The sequence below is a fragment of the Acomys minous genome, assembly GCF_964271855.1.
Source record: "Acomys minous genome assembly, chromosome: 15".
Classification (NCBI taxonomy): domain Eukaryota; kingdom Metazoa; phylum Chordata; class Mammalia; order Rodentia; family Muridae; genus Acomys; species Acomys minous.
Window position 1 is genome coordinate 30,390,913 of NC_140497.1, and position 21,482 is coordinate 30,412,394.

General features: G+C 44.7%; 1 protein-coding gene across 1 annotated transcript in view; it reads right to left on the bottom strand.

Moving 5' to 3' along the window:
* Positions 1 to 33: 33 nt before the first annotated feature.
* MTUS1 (microtubule associated scaffold protein 1) overlaps positions 34 to 21,482 on the bottom strand; it is a 149,696-nt gene continuing 128,247 nt past the window's right edge. Inside the window, 8 exon segments of the mRNA XM_084759662.1 lie at positions 34 to 2,155; positions 2,157 to 2,265; positions 3,130 to 3,227; positions 7,705 to 7,821; positions 9,717 to 9,812; positions 9,918 to 9,991; positions 11,030 to 11,135; positions 12,197 to 12,411. Coding sequence (XP_084615788.1) covers positions 2,018 to 2,155; positions 2,157 to 2,265; positions 3,130 to 3,227; positions 7,705 to 7,821; positions 9,717 to 9,812; positions 9,918 to 9,991; positions 11,030 to 11,135; positions 12,197 to 12,411 — 953 coding nt within the window. The 3' untranslated portion in view covers positions 34 to 2,017.

Consider the following 21,482-nt stretch of genomic DNA (forward strand, 5'->3'; position numbering starts at 1 on the left):
ACACCTTGAAGAGTGAAGTATGCCATTCTTCCATTGAATATTCCAGCATTATTTATTTGATCAAAGTAAAACACACTTTCCATCACTACAAACTACAATTGTTCACACATCCACATTTTTTATGATGTGTCATCAATTTTGTATCCTATATAAAACATTTGGCTTAAAACAAAAACCTTAAAAGCTCTCTATTTTGTTTCCTATCTTCTCTTGTCTTTTAACCTCTAAAGGCATTTTAATTTCTGTAAGATTGACTTCCCAGATAGCTAAATGATATGAAGAATGGCAAGTAATCACACGACCCTTTACCATAACCTAACTGTGGCTAATGTCATTGAGAACAGCTTGGGACCAGGAACAGAGAGAGATTCCAGCGGGGGCAGTGATGCAACATTCCTATTTATCAGAAGCAAACGTGGAAGGTAACATACACCATAAACTATTGGAGAATAGAGAGGATTTCAAACGCAACTACTGATAAAAAAAAAAAAAGCATGCATCATGAATATCAATTAGCTATGCAGTGTACAGATCCACGATGACGCAAATATCCACCCCTAGTGTCCTGAATCTGTCCTAACTGTAGGTTTTATATGATCAGCCATTGCACATGGATGACAAAATGCTGAAGTCACAATGCTGGCACGGACCAGGGAAGCTCATGGGGCGGGTGGTGGGGAGCCACAGCTATCCTTCCTTCCTTCACAAAGTCTTAGAGTATGGGGGGGGGGGAGGAATAGTGAATGGAACTTTGGGATTCAAATGCAGTGTGAAGGAGGGGCACACGAGCCACGCCCATTGACTGTTAGAGTCCAGTGACAGGAGGAATGCTCAGATGGGCCCTGTGTTAGTGTTACCTCGCAGACTCCTTTGTTCTATCAAACACGGAATTGCTGGCTTAAGGGTTGCTTCTGTCCATCAGGGCATGCGGACTGCTGTCTTTACGGATTGCCCCTAAGGGTTTCCAAAAGCTGTAGTCTCGAATCCAGAACTTAGCTGATTCGCAAAATAGGCTCAGCACCTCAAAGATGAGCCGGCTGTGGATGAGCTAGGAAGGAGGTAGAGGGTTTGCATCTGTGGCTCTAGGTGGAGGAGGAAGGCAAGGCTGAGGGTTAAGAGTAACAGGAGGCGGGAGGTTTACCCCCGCGAAGAGAGCTTAGATGCACACGAACATAAGTCAGAAACACCCGTTGATACCGCCCCCTTATTCTTTCTACAGATTTGTGTTTAGAAAAATTAGGGTACTACATTTGCTCATAGCCTGAGAAAATGGATCAGGGTATAGTAATTAGGCTCATAAAAAACCTACAAGGGGAAAAAAAAAATCAAACTGGTATCAACTGGCAATGCTGAGCACTGAAAAACTAACAACAGAGAAATGTGCAGACATCAACACACCAAAAGGCTTTTCCTGTCATAGCCTGGCTCTGCCACGTCACAGGGCCGAGAGGAATTCGTAGTCATTCCAGCAACTATTGCTTTCTCTTCTATGGCTTTTGTTGACACGTGTTTATGGACTATGACTTGGCTAATACAGACCCAGCTACACTCAGCTGTTGACTTTCAATACACAGCAGAGAGGGCTATGACAGTCACGTGACACGCCAGCACACCCATCTCATCCACACACACACACACACACCCCTGCCCACAGTCAGACCGAAATAAAAATCACAAGAAGGTGTCTCTGGTGACGAACATTATAAAGGTTATAAATCTTTATCGTAATAGGCCCCTGAGAGTTTCCCCCTATGCTTAGGTGAAGGAAGGCAAAGAACAAGATTCCCTCGCTCCGTAAGTGCTTTGTGCAACTACGTCCACATCAATTCCAAACATCTGTATTTGGAGGAGGCTTTTGGACCAAGGTAAAAGTCTTCCTCCGGAGCTTCCGTCTCCTAAGTGGCTGATGCAGTTCAGTGGTGGCTGCTCTCCAGTTACCCTGTGGAAATTCCAGGGAGCTAACACAGCTCTCCTTCCCACGGGAGGGTCAGTCCCGCAGAATCGCACGGAGGAGCCTTCAGAGAGTCTCTATCTCCCGTGTTCGGAAAGGGTCATCTGGGTGAGATGCTGGGGCTGGAGAAGGAACCAGAGTTCCTGGGGGACTGGAAAGGGATGGCTGAAGACGTGGGGGATCTCTTGGGGCTGCACAGGTCCCCGTTGTGTAACTTCCACAGCAGCTCCTCGTTCTCCATGGACAGTCTCTTGTTGACCTTTGACTCCTTTTCCAGGGACTCCTGTAGGGCCGCCTGCTCGGTGGAAAGTTGCCTTGGAAACAAAACCCAGAGATCACCTGGAATCCAAGTCAAAAGGGAACTCCTACCTTTTAAATCTGAAGGTGTAAGAAACTTACTCTGGGGGAGTAAACAGGATCCTGCCCAGGTTTATAGATTTTTTTTTTTAATTCTTTCATATATTACAAATCCCGACCACAGTTCGTCCAAGGACATCAACTAGACACAGGGTCATAGGTTTTTTATCCCCCGCCCCCCCCCCCCAGCCTAGGAAGGTTCTCTTTGTGTAGTCCTGGCTGTTCTAGAACTCACAATGTTGACCAGGCTGGCCTTGAGCTCAGATATCCACCTGCCTCTGCCTCCTAGGTTCTGGGAGTGAAGATGTGCACCACCAGCAGCAAAAAGGCCATAGATTTTTTTAAAGTTGAGAAACCCAAATACTACAGGGAGGCAAATAGCCAGGTGGGAGAGAGCCCTGCCTAACATGTGAGGCCCCGGCTCAGGTCTATGTACTACAAAAAAAATGAAAACAAACCCCCCAAATACCAGAGGCCTAAGCCTGACCCAGATAAACAGTTGTATTAGTAATAATTAGCAGCTCTAGTTTTGGGGGAAATTTCCCAGTAGGCAGTGGGGCACTTGCACAAGGCTTTGGCTTTTTTTTTTTTTTAACTGTCTTAACTCAAGGGCTATTTTCTGTTCACATTTGTGATCGCTCCTTCTCTGAAGGCGCCGTTACTGTTAGCAAGTTCTGGGTCGGGGAGAAAGGTCTAGGCACTTTGGTAATGGCACAAACGGCCTCTCTATCTGTTTCACTCACATGCCCAGCAGAGTGTGGCCAGAAGGCAACAGTGGATGCTCAACAGCCGAGAAGGAAAAGTAGCGTCTTGTGGCTTACCTTGAAATCGCCATGTGTTTGTCCATTCGAGCTTTTAATTCCTCGTTTTCCTGCTGGAATCGCTTCAGCTTGTCAACCAATGTCGTGTTGTTGTCCACCTTGGAATAAACATGGTTCATAGGCATAAACGAATGAGTGAATAAAATAAAGTTTCTTCTTTCTTAAGGCGTAGTGCTGATATAGGACAACTGCCAAAAGGTTGAGTGAGGCAAACTGTAGTGTCACACATATGTGTTTATACAGACATGTGGCAAGTGAAAAGTGAGGTAAACAGAACATCTAGGTTTTTGTATTTTTAAAAAACTCATCAATCCCATAAAAAAGATTTCTTTTCTCCAGGTGACACTTTCAGAATGTCCCTCGGGAGCTGGTGTCATGCCTAGGTGGCGGTGGGTGCTGGGCCTCTTTTTAAGGTAGAAAAGCAAACACCACAGTCTCATTTCCTTACACCTCCTATATCTTACAGCATTCTTGTGCACGTGCACAAAAAGGGAGGGCAGGAGGAGGAAGGGAGGAAAGTTAGGGTGAAAGGAGGGAGAAGGGAGGTAGGAAAAAAATGGAGAGACAGAGGAACGGAGGGACCTAAAGGAGGGAGGAACCTTCAGCGGGGAGCCACCTTCAGGAGGGAGCCTATAGGTCTTGGCCATATTGCAGAAACCTTATTCCAGGTTAGTTTCTGTATTTACCTCCATGTGGCAGCATGGCTCTGTAGCACATTAGGCAAAGTAACTAGAGAAAGCATCCCTGCTCAGGTCAGCTTTTGTCCTGCTGGTGGACCCAGCCTTAGCTTTCAGTGAAGAGATTAAAGCATAAGATCTGCAAAGGCATTTAGTTGTAGATGTGGCGAGCTGATCCTATCCCGTCTCACTTTCCTACTGACTGGTTTCTTGCTTATGACATCACAGCTCAGAATTAACACAGGGTCAAAATTAACCCCAAGTCCCTGCCATGGCCACTGAGTATGGCTCCTCAGCTTGAATTACAGTGTCTGGGTGGAATTCTTGTTTTTAAGACATCCTTGTGTCCAGATCATGTTCGCGACAAGCTAGTCAGAAGAAATAACTTTGTAGAGAAACTACAAAATAATAATAGAAAAAAAGTGTCTCTGAGGCACCTTGAAATGCTTAAATAAATACTTTTTTCTAAGCATTGCAAGATAAAAACACAAACTGGGAAAACTTCGGATTAAAAGCAGTGGCAACTGGCCTTAAAATATTATTCCACCAACACTGCTGCTGCTGCTTTTGTTTTTTTGAGACAGGGTTTCTCTGTGTAGCCTTGGCTGTCCTGGACTCACTTTGTAGAGACCAGGCTGGCCTAGAACTCACAGTGATCCGCCTGCCTCTGCCTCCCAAGTTTTGGAATTAAAGGCTTGCGCCACCACACCTGGCTCAACACTTCATTTTATAGAGGTAGAATCTTGACCTTTATTGTCGTAGAGCTAACCATGGGCAGATCTATCTCGCAGAGCAAGGCTGTCTTCCTTAGACAATTTCTTCATGCTAAAATTATCTGGGAAGAAAACCTCAATGAAGGGCTATTGATACCAGGCTGGCCCGTGGGCATGCCTCTGGGGGATCGGCTTGATTGCCTAAATGTGGGCAGCACCGTCTGCTCAGCCACAAGGACGTAAGAAAGAAGCTTTTAACTATGTGCTTTGCTTGCTTGGCCCTCATTCTTGAGGGGGAGTTTATCTGCCCTGTTGCCGCTACTGCTGCCTCTGTCTCTGATGTTAGACCCGTCTTCTTCAGGCTTCCAGTGTGGACTAATGATCCACCCTGGGCTCTCCAGGGGTCCCGGCAGCCTTTGACACCAGACTGGAACTTCAGAGGCACCCAGCTTTGCGGGTTGACCAATGACCAGGTGCTCAGCCTCTCCTGCAGTCATGGCTGGACTACTCTAAGCTCATGCAGGCCAACAGGTAGAGCAAATCCTCCTTTATCATACATCATCATGTTAGCTCTGTTCCTTTACAGAACCCTAATGTACCGAGTGCTCTAACTTCTCTGAAGGCCTGGGGCTCCTAAGCACACAACACAGCAGTGGCAATGAGTGTACCCGTTGTCATAGCAACCCATCCTCCTATGTAAACAACAGTGTGATGCCAACTGACATTGTGATGATGCCTACTGGTTAGGACATAAAACAGATATCGTCGCTCGACAGAAATGAAAATGTTTGTACTTTTATAGCAGGTAAGTTTATCATTTGAGACCTCCTGATAGGACCAGATGCATGGATGGAAGACGGAGCAGTGCATTATTAACAGGGTTCCTGAGTCATCACTGCCTGCCTGCTGAGCAGGTGTCACCAGATGACCTTTGCCAAGATGTGCTGTGTGTACTGGGTCAGGCCTATTAACAATGAGGAGTTTCTTGCATTCCTTTTAAAAAAAAAAAAGAAACTTCCTGTGCTTCTGGTACCTCCAAGCTGGCCAGAGATGAAGAGCCCCAGCTGGATGTATTGGCTCACATTCTGACCCCCACAGTATAGGCGGGCTATATTCCCCTCAAACTGGAATTGGGCTGGACTTATAAAGTGTCAGTCGGGAGAAGTCCTTCATGGCTTGAGAGACATAACGCTTCATCGTGAACCGTGACAACCAGAAGCCATAAGGATGGACTCAAGCTGGTTCCACTCATGGAAAACAGTGGCTGAGCTGTTATACACCTGGTACCCACTCAGGTCACTGTCATCGATGGAGGCAGGCAGCTGAACCATGGGGGCCTTAGGTTGCGACTGCAGTCAAGTCACCAACAGCGAGCCCTCACCTTCAGTTTGTCCACAGACTAGATGGCAGCGGTGGCTCTCAATTTGTCAGGGCAGTTTGGCATCCCGACTTTTGTCTCAGGACTTTAGGGCAGATAGGACATTACCGACGTAAAGTCTTGAAAGGTGCTTTCATACCAGATTTGCACCCACCAGGGGCAATGCCCACAGGGAGAAATGCTCCCATCACCCCTGTGAAGCCACTTATTTCAGGAGGGGGGGCCCCCTGAACCCAGCAGCCTGCCAAGCATCAGCGTGGGAGTGAGGCGCTCTGTGACCTTCAGTCCCACATCAGCCACAAGCTAAATCCAAACAGCCAAATGACCAACTTGATCATAGTGGACGCACAGAGTCTAAGAAGCACTGACTGCTAAAAATGGCTGGTTCCTCTGATTAGTTTTTTTAAAGTATCTTTGGCCACTATGTATCTTTTTTCCTTTACACAGTAATGAGTGTGGACATTTTTGCCCAAGTGCATAATGACCTTTTACTGTAGCTGCCCTCCATTACTCACTCCCGTCTCCCTTGCTAGACCTCATCCTCTTCCTATTTCTTCCCTAGTCTCATGTCACACATGCCTGTTCACCATCTAGCTTCCTTCACACATGAGAGAAAATGATATTTGTCTTTCCAGGTCTGGCTTTTTTCACTTATTATGATAATCTGATCCCATCAGTTATTTCTTCAAATGACAACATTTTATTCTTCATTATGGCTCATTAAAACTCCATTGTGTGTGTGTGTGTATATATATACATACATATATATATATATATATATATATATATATATATATATATATAGGAACCCCTGCCCTCCTCCCCCAACTTGACATTTCCTGATGAAGTGAAGTTACCTCCCGCAAAAAGCAGTTACTTTTCTCTAGGAAAGAAAACACCAAACTAAGCCAAATCCCCACGCATCAAACGAACAAACGAACAAAAAGCCAGACAGATAAGAGCCGACCTCTGCGATCCCTGTTGTCCAGGGCTGGTCTAGTTGGAATCAGACATTTCTTCAAGGAGTGGTGAGTCACCCAAAACTGGGTGGAGGAGTGACAGGCAGCACTAGGTGGCTGGCACATGGGAGCAAAGTACAGCAACAGCCAGGCTCACGTAAGCTGCTGACAAAATCAACTGCTGCCAGCTTGGTTCGTGTCCTGGCTAGCAGATGCCATGTTTCAGGGCTGGCCTCCCAAGGCTGATGGTACACATGAGGGCACGCCCCTCAAACATAGCTTGGAGTAGGTTCAAGTTGTGTTCACGGGCTTTCAACAATGCTTGCTCTTTTCCAACTGTGCTAATCTTATCAATGACACAATTTTTAGTCATATTTCAATTCTTAAAAAGGTAAGGAATTCTACTAGATAATATTGTGTCAATGAGACTAATTCTTATATCTGACTGTCCTCCTATCCAGAGTGGGTGGTACATTAGAATATTGGCTTTAGAGTATTTAAAATTTTTCACTAGGCAAGTGAAGATCCTCAGGTTATTGAAATATGAACCTTATTAGATTGTTATAGTTTTTCCAAAGCTAAATGCCACTTTATATGCATTTCATAAAAAAAAAAAAAAAAGTGTTCTTGAAGGCAGCAATGAATCAATGAATTAGATCTGGAAAAGAAAATGTAACTCTGACCCTTTTGTGCATTTTCCAAATATCCTTAAGTATGTTAGCTCAACCCCACAGTTCTAAAGCTCTGAGCTCTGCGCTCCAATTCCCCAGGTAACACCGTCCAGCATGCACGGGTAGAGGTGCACATGCGCGGAAGGTGCTCACACCACCATCCGGAAGGAGACATACCAGCTTTTCCATCTTCATCAGCTTCATGTCCTGCTGATGCAGCTTCTCGTTCTTGATCTCTAGTACTGCTTTCAGGCTTTCTAGCTCTTGCTCCAGATACATGACCTGAGGGTTTTTCTGGAAGGAAACACACCAAGGTAATTGCTCCGACTTGTGTCAGATATTACACAGTCTCAACTTCTTGATATACTGACTCTCTGATGAGGCTTAGAGAAATGGGTAGTAAGGTACTTCCTTTGCTTTTTTTTTTTTTTAACATGAGGTCATGCTTTGAAACCAAGTTTGACTTGATATTTACAGTAATCCTGCGTCAGCTTCCTATTGCTGGTATTATAATCATACACTGTTTTTGTTTGTTTGGTTTGGTTTTTTTGGGGGGGGGGGGCAGGGTTTCTTTGTGTAGCCTTGGCTGTCCTGGACTTGCTTTGTAGACCAGGCTGGCCTTGAACGCAGAGCAATCCACCCGCCTCTGCCTCCCGAGTGCTGGGATTAAAGGCGTGTACCACCATGCCCGGCAAGCATACACTGTTATGGCCTGCTAAATGTTTCTTTTTTTTTTTTTTTTTTTTGTCTTGTTGTGAGACAAGGTCTCATTCTATAGCCCAGGCTGACTTGGGACTCACATAGCCAGTGTGGCCTTTACTGTGTGGCCATCCTCCTGTCTCAGCCTCCCAAGTGTCAGAATTATAGGGGCGAGTCACCATGCCTGGCTTAACTTCTTATAGCAGTTTCAAAGAAGTCGAATTGAAGAATTAGGATCACTTTAACCGCAAAGACTTTGGTCATAATATTGAAAACAAGCCTTCATATTAAATAACTGAGGAAAAAGTAAAATATCTATGGATGGACACTTGTGATACCACCATGGAGATCCTCACACTCCACTCTTTGTTTGACTAATGGAAATTCAGCTGGGCTATCTGATACAAATCAGCTCTATCTATATCTACCTAATATAAGTATATGAATATATATACATACATATTGTGTATGCATATGTATGTGTACAGACCTATATATGTATGTGAATATATGCATATACACATATATTGACATATGACATATTGGACAGATGTTGACTTAAAGTCCCTTAGAATTCAATGGTTTAGATGATCAAAAACTCCCTTTCCTTCTGGAGGAACCCTGAGGGAGAATCAGGGTTTATCCCACTCTTCAAACTCTTTACTTCACAAAAGAAGAAAGTATGATCTGTGGGTCAAATAACCTGCTTTGTAAAGGCCAGTAAAGGCCCCAGACCTAGATGGTCAAAACAGAGATGATCCATGTGTCTATAATTTCAGGCTCTTCAAAAATAAAATTCCGTGTGGTCCTTTTAAACACAGCTTAAATATGGGGACTCCCCTCATATTCATTTGAGGAAAACCACATAATTTCCGGTCAATTTCTACAAATTACTTTTATTTTGTATGTATGAGTGCTTTCTACATGTAGTATGTATGTACGTTACTCATCCATAGAAAATGATACGTAGCCACATGTTGCCATAGGGATGAACCTCACAACATGAAGCCAAGTGAGAAAGATAATTGTGAAAGGCTATGTATCACATGGTTACATGGACTATTACAGACATGCAAATCCATGGAAATCGAAGGTATAATGGGGGCCTTACTCGGGACAGGGGCCTTTTGGGGGACTGGAGAGTGTGACTGTGGATAAGTGCAGGCCTCTCTCAGGGAGATAAAAACATCCTGGAATTTAGGTGCTAGTGACTAACACACAATGTCATGAATACATTATAATAGTAAAGTTATGGTTATGTAGACTTTCCTCAGTTTCCCATAGATATTTGCTTAGTCCTCTGGATTTGATCTTCATGTCACTTTTGGAGATATTAAAAAAAATCAGTGAACAAAACTGTTTTATACAATTAAAATGAAACACTGCAAGCCTCCGTTATCTCTCCAGCTGCTGAGGAACCGATGGATTAGAAACGATGCCTGAGCAGAAAGGAGCAAAACCCAGCGGCAGCAGACAGACGCATAACTCACCGAATTCGCCTTCTCTCTTGAGATTCGCTTTTGTTCCTCGGATCTCAACTTTTCATTTAGAGCATCGTTTTCACTCTTCAGATCGTTGATTTGTTTCTAAAACAAACAGTGACACGTCGAGCATCAGACACCAGAAAAGGATGTCAGGCGCACAGAGGCATTGTCCACAGCATCGGCTATGGCCAGGTGGGAGCAACTCACCTCTAGCGATTCTTGCTTTTCATTAAGGAGGTTCTCCAGTGACTTCTTTTCCATTTCATGGCTTTTCTTGATTTCTGGAAAGAAAAAGTTTTGTTTTGTTTTTGTTTTTGTTTGTGTGTGCATGCATGTTTTAAGGTAATAACACCCTATGAAATCATGACTCTAGAACCTCACGTATACAGACAAGGTATGACTTATGTTACTTTCCAGTCATACGATGCAATTCTATAAATTAAGCAGTATGTTCTCAGAACAGCTTTACTAGGTATGGCAGAGATTTCTGGTTTAAGGACCAAAAAGCCTGATGCCCACATAGGCAAAGGAAACCCTCAAACCCTCAGAATAAATGGCAGCGTCTTAAAAGACAGATTTCTGATCCCTGGTCTGGGGGCCCCGTCTTCCTTTCAATTTGCTCTACCCCTCCCCCCCCAAAAAAGATAGAAGTATAAAATTAAGCAGGAAGACAATGTTTACTAAATGTGTATGTAAGCCAGCCACTTTTGTCAGCCACCACCTCTAATTCCACATAGCCCACCTCTCAGGAGAAGTCCCTCCAAAGGGTCGCTCAGCTACCACACACCCTTGCTATCCTGTGAGCTGCAGCTGATTGGTGGTGGTCGCCCAACGGCACTGCTGACTTTGTCCTGAAAGAAATGGCTTCTCGTTCCTTTCCTTTGACTTCCAGCTTTCCAATGGTGGTGAGGTCACAACAACAGATCCTGTCCTTGACCATCAAATGCCACCCGTTCTTTACCAGAGCCACAGTGTGCAAGAGTGCGTAAGTGTGGATTCCTTACAGCACTATGATACAAATGGACACCTTGACCTTCCCAGGACCTAAAGTAGCAACTACCAATAACCACCACCATCACCACCAAAAAAGCCTTTAGACTCTTTGGAGGTTCATCCTGTCTCCTAATGGCCTGGCATATATAACTAACCATTACTCGCATCCTTAAGGGAAAAGGGCACACACTAATAATGAACAATGTACAAAGAAACCAGGACGAATGCCAAGTGAACGCCACGGGGTTTTATGAGTCATTTCCGCTTTAGCAAATATCATACACTTCCATTTGTGTCTCTAATGAAGCAGCAGAAAGCACCCTTGCCTGAAAGGGAGGTTTCATAGGTCTTCTTCAGCAATTCTACTTTCTCTGAGTGGCTAGCTTCGATCTCCAGCTTAGTGGTTTCATGGGCCGCATTTAGGTTGTCAAACTGTAAGGAACAAACAAAACCATAATATACCAGAAAGAGCAAAAGCGCTAAGTCAAATAAAGAAGCGTATATTAAGGGGCTTTGTTCATGGGCTTGCACCCAGCTAACGCATGTGTAGAACAAGCCCACTCTGGCCTTGCCCCTCCCATGGCTGCAACCCATCCTCCCCCACAGGAACATAGATGGTCCAAGCTCGGCAGGGTTCACTTATATGGTATTGGCTGAGTCCGTCTCAAGGCGCAGGGCTGCACTGTCCACTTCAGCGCCACGTCTATCACGTGACTATTCTACTGTCAGCCCCTAGCACACGCCTGGCATACAGTGGACACTATGCATGTACTAAATTCAAAAGCAAGGGAAACAGGGCACAGGAAAACAGAGTTGATGATACTAGTGGGAAAGATGGGTTATTAAAAAGGCATTTTACAAAAAAAAAAAAGTACACAGCCAATGGTTTAGTGACTAAATGCCAGGATGCTTCGGAGGGGGCTGGTTTTGTGGTACTTCTATCCCCTGTCCCCTCCTTTAAAAAATTCGTCCTACTAGGGATTGAGCAGAGCCTTAGGCATGCTTAGCAAGCTCGTGCTGAACCTCTGAAGATCTGAACCTCCTTTACTTTGAGACAGTCTCACAAGTTGCCTCAGCCTCTCCAAGTAGCTTGCTGATGGGACTGTAGAGGACTGATACATAGATAGATAGATAGATAGATAGATAGATAGATAGATAGATATGTGCGTACTGGGAGTTGAACCCAGAGACTCATAAACCTTCATGTCACTGAGGACATAAATAGCCCTGTTATCAGTATTTATTTTGACCCAGGGACTCACTAAGTTACCCACGTTGGCCTTGAAGCCTCCGATCCTTCTGTTTCAGTTTTCCAAATGTTGGGATCAGGGGTATGTACCACTGTGCCTGGCTGCTTCCCCCTTCTTTAATTCAACATTTCATCATAGGAAAAAGAAATCCATCCGCCAGGCTTTCCCCAGTTAAATGAAAAGGCGGGGGATGGCTGAGAACTCGGGCAGACAGGCACGCCAGAGCAGCCCAGCTGCACAGACCTGCTCTTGCAGTTGAGTTTTATACTTTTCTGCCTCCTCGATGTAAATGTTCTGAAGCTTCTCACACTCCGCGGTGTAGAATTCCTTCAGCCGGTTCTCCAGCTCCGTCCGGTCCGTCTGATGTTGCTGGTTTAGTTTCTGGACGAATCCTTCGTACGCTGTTTGTAAGTCATTCCTAGCCTTTTCTAGCTTCTCACAGGTGCTCGAAGCAGCAACTGAAAAGGGTGTTAAAAAAAAAAAAGGGAGGGGAACCTTTACATGTGTTCAATGGTCTGAAACACACAACATTTACCTGCCATTGTGATGACTCTGGAGGCAGAGACATGACACCGGTTCACTTGCCTTGTGACAAGCGCTGCAGTTCAACTAAAAAACGACCATCAAAGGCCCATGTGGCTAGAGGCCCATTGGAGGGAGGTGGACCTTAGAGCACTGGGGCACACCTCTGAGAGGGACACCGGGATGCTGTCCCTTCATCACTCCAGTTTCCCAGCCACAAGGCAAACACTTTCCTCAACTCTGCCATAATGTGTACCTTTCCACTGTCACAAACTGTGACATGGAGAAGTGTTTCTCTCTCTGTAGCTTCATACATGCACAATGCAGTTTGATTATTGCCGTCATGTCTCCCACCTTGGTGAATCCCATCTTCTGTACAGTACTTGTCTTTTTACCTGGCTTATTTCACTTAGCATGATGTCCTCAGGTTCATCTGTCATGTGGCTTGTGCTGGGACTGCCTTGCCTTTCAGGTTGGCTAAGACTCCACTGATTGTACACACTGATCCACTGATGGCACTTGTTGTTTCTACCACCTGGCTACACTGAACCATGGCTGCCACGAACACAGGGGACTCCACTAGCTGCGTGGCCCCTGCCTTCAATTTTCTTGTGTCTACATCTGGAAGAGGAATTGCTATTCCATATGGAAACTCCACTTTCAGATATTAAGTGGATTTACAGTGTAAGAGGCAAGATTTCACTTCTCCATATCCTAACCAAAATGTGATTAGTTAAAATAAAACATAATGCAAGGAGAGGTTAATAGGGAGGTCTGGAGGGTGGAAAGAGAAGGGGAAATAATGATGTTATATTAATCTCATTTTTTTTTAATTTTAAGGAAAAATATATAGAATACCCACGTAATGTATGTGAGGTGATACACCATGATTTTGATTTGCACAATGGATTTTTAATTAAGTAGAGTCACTTACAAATACATTAATAAAATTCTAGTATAAAGACCGAAAATTTTACTCCCACTTTACTAAAAAAAAAAAATCCACAAAGGACAGCCAAGTACTGTGCTATGTGCCTCTAGTTCTAGCACTGAGGAGGCTGAAACAGGAGGATCTTTGAGTTTGAGGTTAGTCTGGGCTACATAGTAAGACTAGCTCAAAACAAACAAAGCCACCACAAACAGACAGGCAAAAATTTCAAACAAAGCAACTCACGAAGCAGAAATGGTATATGAAAGCCAGGTGGCAGGGCTCATCACAGAAAACATTTGGGATTAAATACTCTAAGGCTTTTCTTTTCCTCTAAAATAACTTAATAAAGTATAATGAAGGGCTTTCTTTTTGTTTGGTTGGTTTGGTTTGTTTAAGATAGGGTTTTTCTGTCTTGGCTGTCCTGGACTGACTTTGTAGACCAGGCTGGCCTCACAGAGATCCACCAGCCTTTTCCTCCCCAAGTGCTAGGACTACAGGTGTGAGCCACTGCACCTGGCTTATGAATGGCTTTCTTAATTGCTAACAAACAGCCTCTTACACTTTTTATAAGGAGATTCTGGACATAGCAAACACAACATTAGCTTCTGCCAACTAACTTTGCAACATGTTAAAGTGAGAATGATGGCCAGGTGGTGGTGGCGCACGCCTTTAATTCCAGCACTTGGGAGACAGAGGCAAGTGGATCGCTGTGAGTTCAAGGCCAGCCTGGTCTACAGAAACCCTATCTCCAAAAATGAGAGAGAGAGAGAGAGAGAGAGAGAGAGAGAGAGAGAGAGAGAGAGAGAGAGAGAGAGAGAGAGAGAGAGAGAGAGAGAATATGATGGATGCCTTCCCACAAGGTCCCTCGTGTACCTCAAATTAGACCTTTATGTGGGAAAAGTATGTAAAAATGCTTTGTAGCCAATCAGTGAGCGGATCCACTTTTAGTGAGAGAAATACTCGTTTTAGAATTTTACATGTCAGCAAACACAAACAATGAAAACATGACCAAGCTCATCCAGAAACTCATACCAGGCACAAACATCTCATATACGAGAGTCTCAGTTCATAGGGGTCTCTTGGCACATAGGTGTCTCAGCAAACCCTGTCACTCGGGAATAAACTAAGAAAGTCTACATCCACTGTGGGCACAAAGGGCTTCTGAATGCAGGCTAACTCTGGCTACACCTGCCTGGGTTTCACACAGTGGTTTATAATCAAACCACTGTCAGTTTGAATATATAATTACAGCATGTTGGTGTTTAAAACCAAGTAGGATACACACAGATCCTTTCTCATTAGCCGGCGGATGGGGCTGTTTGCTCTGTTTAAACACACAAAAAACCAGAAGCCCAAACAGTGTGTAGCTTTGCTGCCTACCATGAGCTTGGAGAAGAGGGAACAGACGGGAGAGGAGAACCAGAGAAGAGGCAAGGAGATGAGGTCAGATAAGGAAGTGGACGGCAAAGGCCAGGCCAGGCCCCAGAAGGTGACATCAGCCTGCAGCTGTGCAAGGGACCTTCAGCTGTTTACAGTGCTGTGTGCAACATCTGGGCTACGCTTCTCACTCACACATGGCTTTAGTTTGGATCAACTAGCCCGGGATCTTAAAGAAGCGGTGATCTGATGGAGAGATGCCTGAGTTCCGTTTCAGAAGGATGTACATGCAAACGTTGTATTAAGGGCTCTTGGGATGCTCCTTGTCTGCCAGGACATACATGTTTGTGCTGGGGAAGGACTTCACCCCACAGTTCTCAGCTGTGGATTTTCTCCTGGTTTCTCATAGCATGGACAGGTTACAGGGCCACCTGTGTAGACTCCTGCCCACCCGCAGTCTGCTGCCTTCTTGATTCTTTGCCTGATACTTTGAGTTCATCTGACAACTAACAAAGCCAGAACAAAACAGAAAGTCATCCAGGATTAAGAATAAGTGACCATGGAGTTTCCCCCGTGTTGCTAGGTATAGCAGGTTTAAAGAAGTTACTACATGAACAAAAAAAATCTAAGCTGGGCGTGGTGGCGCACACCTTTAATCCCAGCACTCAGGAGGCAGAGGCAGGAGGACTACTGTGAGTTTGAGGCCAGCCTGGTCTACAAAGCAGGTCCAGGACAGCCAAGATAACATAGAGAAAGTCTGTCTTGAAAAACAAACAAACAAACAAAAAGAAAAGAAAAGAAAAATCTAATCTCCACCCCCGCCCCCCCCCCCCAAGACAGGGTCTCACTACATAGCCCTGGCTGTCCTCGAACTCAGAGATCTCCTCCATGCCTGCCCCTTTAGTACTGGGATTAAAGGTGTGTACCGTTACTCTCAGTTTAGGAAAACTACCACTTAGGTCTTTGTTTTTAAACATTCCATTAAAACTTGTGCGTGATTGAGCACACAGAAGGGACACTTGGTGTATACACTCCTAAGTACATACACTTTCGAGCTTTAAAAGCTAGCTCCAGCAAGAAATACAGGTAGAGCTGGGTTCGGTGGTGCATGCTTTTAATCCCAGCACTTGGGAGGCAGAGACAGGCAGGTCTTGGTGAGTTCGAGGCCAGCCTGGTCTATACAGTGAGTTTTAGGACAGCCAGCACTGCATAGTTCAAAAGAAATAGATAGCTAGATGTGGTGGTGGACACATGATATATTGGCATTCAGGAAGCTGTGGTAGCAGGATAGGAAGTTCAATACCAGCCTGGGCTAAATGGGAGTACAAAGCCAGCCTGGGCTACACAAGAGCTTCTCCCCCTCCCCCCAAACCATGGGCTACAGATGCAGCTCAGTTGTAGAGTATATTTATAGCATGCACAGAATGCTGGGGTACACACACACACAAACACACACACAGTGTTTAGACTTAAAAAAGAAAAACATAGACTCACTTAAAATAGTATCTCTAAAGTCTAAGTCATGTTAAAGACAGAAGTTGAAGCCAGGCGTGGTGGCACACGTGCCTTTGATCCTGGGTGCTCAGGGAGGCAAAGGTGGGTGAATTTCTGTCAGTTCGAGGCCAGCCTGGTCTACAAAGAGAGTCCAGAACAGCCAAGGCTACATAGAGAAACCCTGTCTCGAAAACAAAAAATATAGAAGTTGACATTTTTACTCAGAGATGCACCAGCCCTGAGACGATTAGGCCAAGGCCAGACCAGGAGGAGAACTGGGGAGCCCTGGCCTGCCTGCCTGTCTAAACCACAGCTATTTGAGCAAGGACGAGCCGCTGCACAAGAAATAAAGAAAGGCAGGTTTTGTTTTTTTTCAAACAGTCACTTGGATGGCATCTAGAGAAGACGCCACTGTACAGTCCAATGTGACCTTGGGAAAACAGGATCACATTAATCCCAGGCCCTTTGGCAGTTACCCCCTAACAGAGAGGAAGTGGAGCCATTACGTAATCAGGCCCCAGGGATTTTTGTAAGGGGGTGGACAGTTGTACTGACTATTTCCATCTCATGGGGGCACATTTCCCTTTGCTGACTGATGGATGTTCTGTTATGGAGGAAAACATTACACAGCCATGGTCTGAAAAACGCCAGTGTCCTTGGAAATGATACAGAGGCTCCTTCTTTTCTATATATGAGCACTGTGCTTCAGAGGGGAACAACCGGCAATGCTTTTGGGGCTTGAGACCAGAAGCACCTTCCTAGAGTAAAGCCGGAGTGTGGGGTCCAACCGTGTGATTTGCTACGGTCGCTCACATTTCCTCATCCCTGCCGAACTGAACATGGTAACACATGGGAAGAGCCTGGGCCTGTGCTCGACCAAGTAAATGTGTGATATATGTCTCTGTTATTACCAGAGGAAATCAAACCAGATTGTACATTCCTTGGAGAAGGCTTGAAATGCAAAACAGAATACAACGGTTATTGAGGTTTTTTTTTCTCCAGCACTCACCCTCCCCACACACTATCTGTATACACACACACACACACACACACACACACACACACACACACACACACACATCCCAGCTTAAAAAAAACATTATTTGTCTAGGATGAAAAACGATAAATATGAAGCCAGGTGGCGGCGGCGGCGCACGCCTTTAATCCCAGAACACAGGAGGCAGAGGCAGGCAGATCTTTGTGAGTTCGAGGCCAGCCTGGTCAACAGAGAGAGTCCAGGACAGCCAAGGCTACACAGAGAAACCCTATCTCAAAGAACCAAACCAAACAAAATATGACTACTACGTCCACACACACACACGGGTGCTTCAGGGGTCTCTTTTTAAAATCTACCTACTGCTATTGTTCTTTATATTCTGGACAACAGAACTTCCCGGTCTTTCAGATTTCTTTTTTTAATAAACAAACCTAAAATACAAAAGAAGAGAATGAGGCAAAGTGGGGAGGCCCAGCCACATGAAGAGTGAGGCATATTTTGTACCATCTTAGAGACAGTGACAGAAAAGGACAAACACAAAAACGGGAGGACTCCATTCTCCAATCCTGTGACTCTCCTGATACGCTTCTGGGGAGCCAGTTCTGTTTGGAGACCCTTCTGGGCTCCCCTCCTCTGTGTTACTTAGGAGGGAAATGGTGGCCAGGGTGGGGGGGGTGTGGGGGTGGGGTGGGGGGTGGGGTGTGACGGGGCGGGGCGGGGAGTGCTTGCATCCACCTTGCCTTGCCTCTGCCTTGGGTCTTCTTCTCAGTCTCTCTCTGGTCACCTGGGAATCAGCTACCTTTTCGTAGTGGCTCTTTTATGCCTTTGTTCACTGAACAAATGATAACTCATTTCTCCTGTACCCACATCCAGAACCACACGACAAGACCTCGGCCCTTGCATAATATTACTCTATGAGGTCCTATCATGATACACTTCCAGGGCCAGTATGGGTCTACTCTGTTTTCAAAAATCTAAGGCATTAATGAAAAAGTTACCAAGAAAGGCAGAGCCCTGGCTGTCTGACCAATAGGTATTTCTGGCTTTCTGGGCCTCTATGTCCTGACTTGCAAAGTGAGAAAACATATACTCTGTTCTGCTGGCCTCTCAGTTTAGAGATGATAAAAGTAAATAGGGGCTGCTATACACTATACAGCAAATTGGGGCAGCCTGAACTAACTTCTCCCCGTGAACCCCAAACTGGGGAATTGGCCAGTCAGATTCAGTTTGGAGTTCTATGCTTGGAACACATGGGGCAGGGGAGGTCAGGGTCTTGATTGAAGTCTGCCCTCCAAGTTCTATTTAGCAAAATGAGACTCATGGTGGACCTACTTGTCAGCTCAGAGCCCTGTATGAAAATATGAAGGCGAGCGCCTTTTGCAACATCTGAAGTAAGTTGTAAAATGGTATTATTTATGGGAGAGCTGGATTTAATTGCACCCACAGTTTTATAAAAAAAAAAAAAAGATTCCCCACAAAAAAGTTTATGATTCGTGGGAGGTTTTGAAATTGTTCATATAGATTTGTGGGCATCATGCAAAAGAGCAATCAGAAAGCCGTTTATAGCTAATTTTGAAATTTAGAAGAGACCCTTGTCTACTCTGTGTCTCCCACGTTACTTGGCTCTGTCAAAGGTTACTTTTGGAGAAACAAAATGCCAAAGTCTTGGTGGTAGGTGATCACTCACCCCCATCCACCCCCACCCTTTACCACACTCCAGGCAGTGAGCACCAAGGGATGCTCTGGCTCAGTTCTTAGAGGCCATAAGAGCTTTCCTGGGCCTCTCTCCCTCTCTCTCCCCCTCTCTCCCTCTACTGATTAGTGTCAAAGTCTTACTGGCAGATAGTTTGTAATCTGGGCCCGTTGGTTGGCCTATCTTCCACCTGCTGACAGAGTTGCCCAGCTGAGCTTCCCTGGAGTGGCCAGCTTGTCCCTGCCTATGTCCTCCCTCCCACTCAAGGATGGGTCTGGAAGGGCGATTTTGATTATTTCCATCGTATGCACTAGCCAACAACAGGCTGCAGAACAGATGCTTGCCTTGTCATAACAGCACACTGCCCGCACACGTGGAAAAAAAAAATCTAGGTGCATCAGAGACAAAGCATGGATCAGTAACTGACAGTGTGTTCAAGACTCAGGCCTGAGAAATAGGAGTCCCAGTGTAAAGGATCAGGTTTCAGTCAAAACAGCGCAGTAAGCCCTAGTCGGGCATTAACTATCTTGTCTCCTTCCAGATCACTTGTTTTTAGGGCAGAAGAGTCAAAAAGCACTGGTACAAGTCCTCAGGCAAGCATAAACTTTCAACTTATAGCAATGGACTCAAGTCTCTCTGGGGCTATTTGGCATTAGTCTGCTTGCTTGGTTTTTATATGCTTTCTCACATATAAGGAACATTCTAGATAAGTGCGGTGTCTGGGTGTAGTCCCAGGTGCTGGGGTGTCAGAGTCACCCGGATGATGTTAAAAGTGCAGATTCCTGGACTCCACGCCAAAGTAAATGAGTCACAATTGGTGGGCGTGAGAACGGGAAATCTGTTTCATCTCACAGTGAGGTTTGTGAACCCCTGTTCTAGACAAGTGACCCAGAGTTGGGAAAATTTGAGATTTTAGAGTTAAGACCAGGACAAGAAAGAAATCTCATACACTAATCTCAGAGCCAGGTTGGCAGTATTTTGCATATCTGTAGGTGAAAAAATATAGACTTTGAGGTATCAGTAGAGCCCACCACAGTCCAAATTTAGGATATAGATAGATAACAAGAAAATGGCCCAAGACTGAGGTAGCTATCAACTCCTCCTTCAAACACCCCATCAAGATAAAGAACTCTAGAAGTGGGGTTTCCTCATGCTATTTCATTACATCCTACTTTAATAAAACAAAAGAAAGAAAGAGAAAGAAAGAAAAAAGAAAGAAGAAAATCCTTCTTGGAATCAGCGCTAAATCAGTTTAGACAAACAGCCTTGCTACACCAGAATTATTGCCCAAACTGGGATGAAAGCATTCACACAGTCCTTGAAGTGTGAGGGAGGCAGTCTGTGGCTCACGGGTGAGTGCCAATCTAGTGGTTTATATTCTGCTTTTGACAACTTGCTTATTTTTTTTTTTAAGTAGTTAAGAAGAGATTCCGATTTGACAATAGTGTACTTCTTGTTATACCCTTCAGGGACCCCACAAGCCATTAGTTATAGATGCATGCTTGCATTGATTCCAGATGACTTTCCAGTGTTTTACTCAGTTGAATGAAGCACTTTCTGTTGGGACTGAGAAATCTGGTAGCATGGCCATCTTGGGTTCTTATCCAAACAGTTTGGCTTCTGAGCTGGTTGGCAGTAGGAAAACATACTAGTTCTTATATATATGCATGTGTGTGTGTGTGTGTGTGTGTGTATATATACATACATACATACATCATACATACATACATATGTATATGTATGTATGTATGTATCTTTCTTAGGGCTAAGGGTGTGGCTCAGGGTAGAGGCTCTGGCTAGCACATGCAACGCTTGGCTTGATCCCCAGCACCATAACAAACAAATCTTTCTCTTTATATAGAACAACAACAAAACAACTACACAATTTTAAGGACATCAGAAATCTCAAAGGCCTCCATAAATCACGTTTTACTCAACACAACTCCAGAAAGAATCATACTGACTTTCTCAATTGAGGCAAAAGTTTGCTTCGGAAGTTGACCATGAAATGCGACAGTGAGCTACTTGCAAAGACTGACATTCAAGATTCTCTGGTGAGCCACTGTCATGGTGAGACATAGCACTTCCAACAGAATTATAGAATCATCATCATCATCATCATCATCATTATTATTATTATTATTCACTCTGGAAGCCCAAAATATTACTCTTTAAAGCCGTTCATAGGAAATGTTTGTGCACGTAACCCCTCAACTGTTTACACACTACAAGGAGAAGCCCACCTTCCCTGTAGCCATCTTAGGTTGCAAACTCCACTCTTTTACTGCTGTCTATGCATCTGTGTGCCCCGAGCCTACACACCTGAAAGAGGATAGTAACTTTGCCTTTGAAGACCTTATAGATCTGGATGGTGGAAAGAACATAAACAAATAGTTCTTAAACACAAACTCTTAATGTATACCAAATCACCAGAAGGATGGGAAAGGTAAAAATTAACTTGTTTGAAATATTTGGGTGAGACCCAGCTGAAGACAAGAGTCTGAGGGGTGAGAGT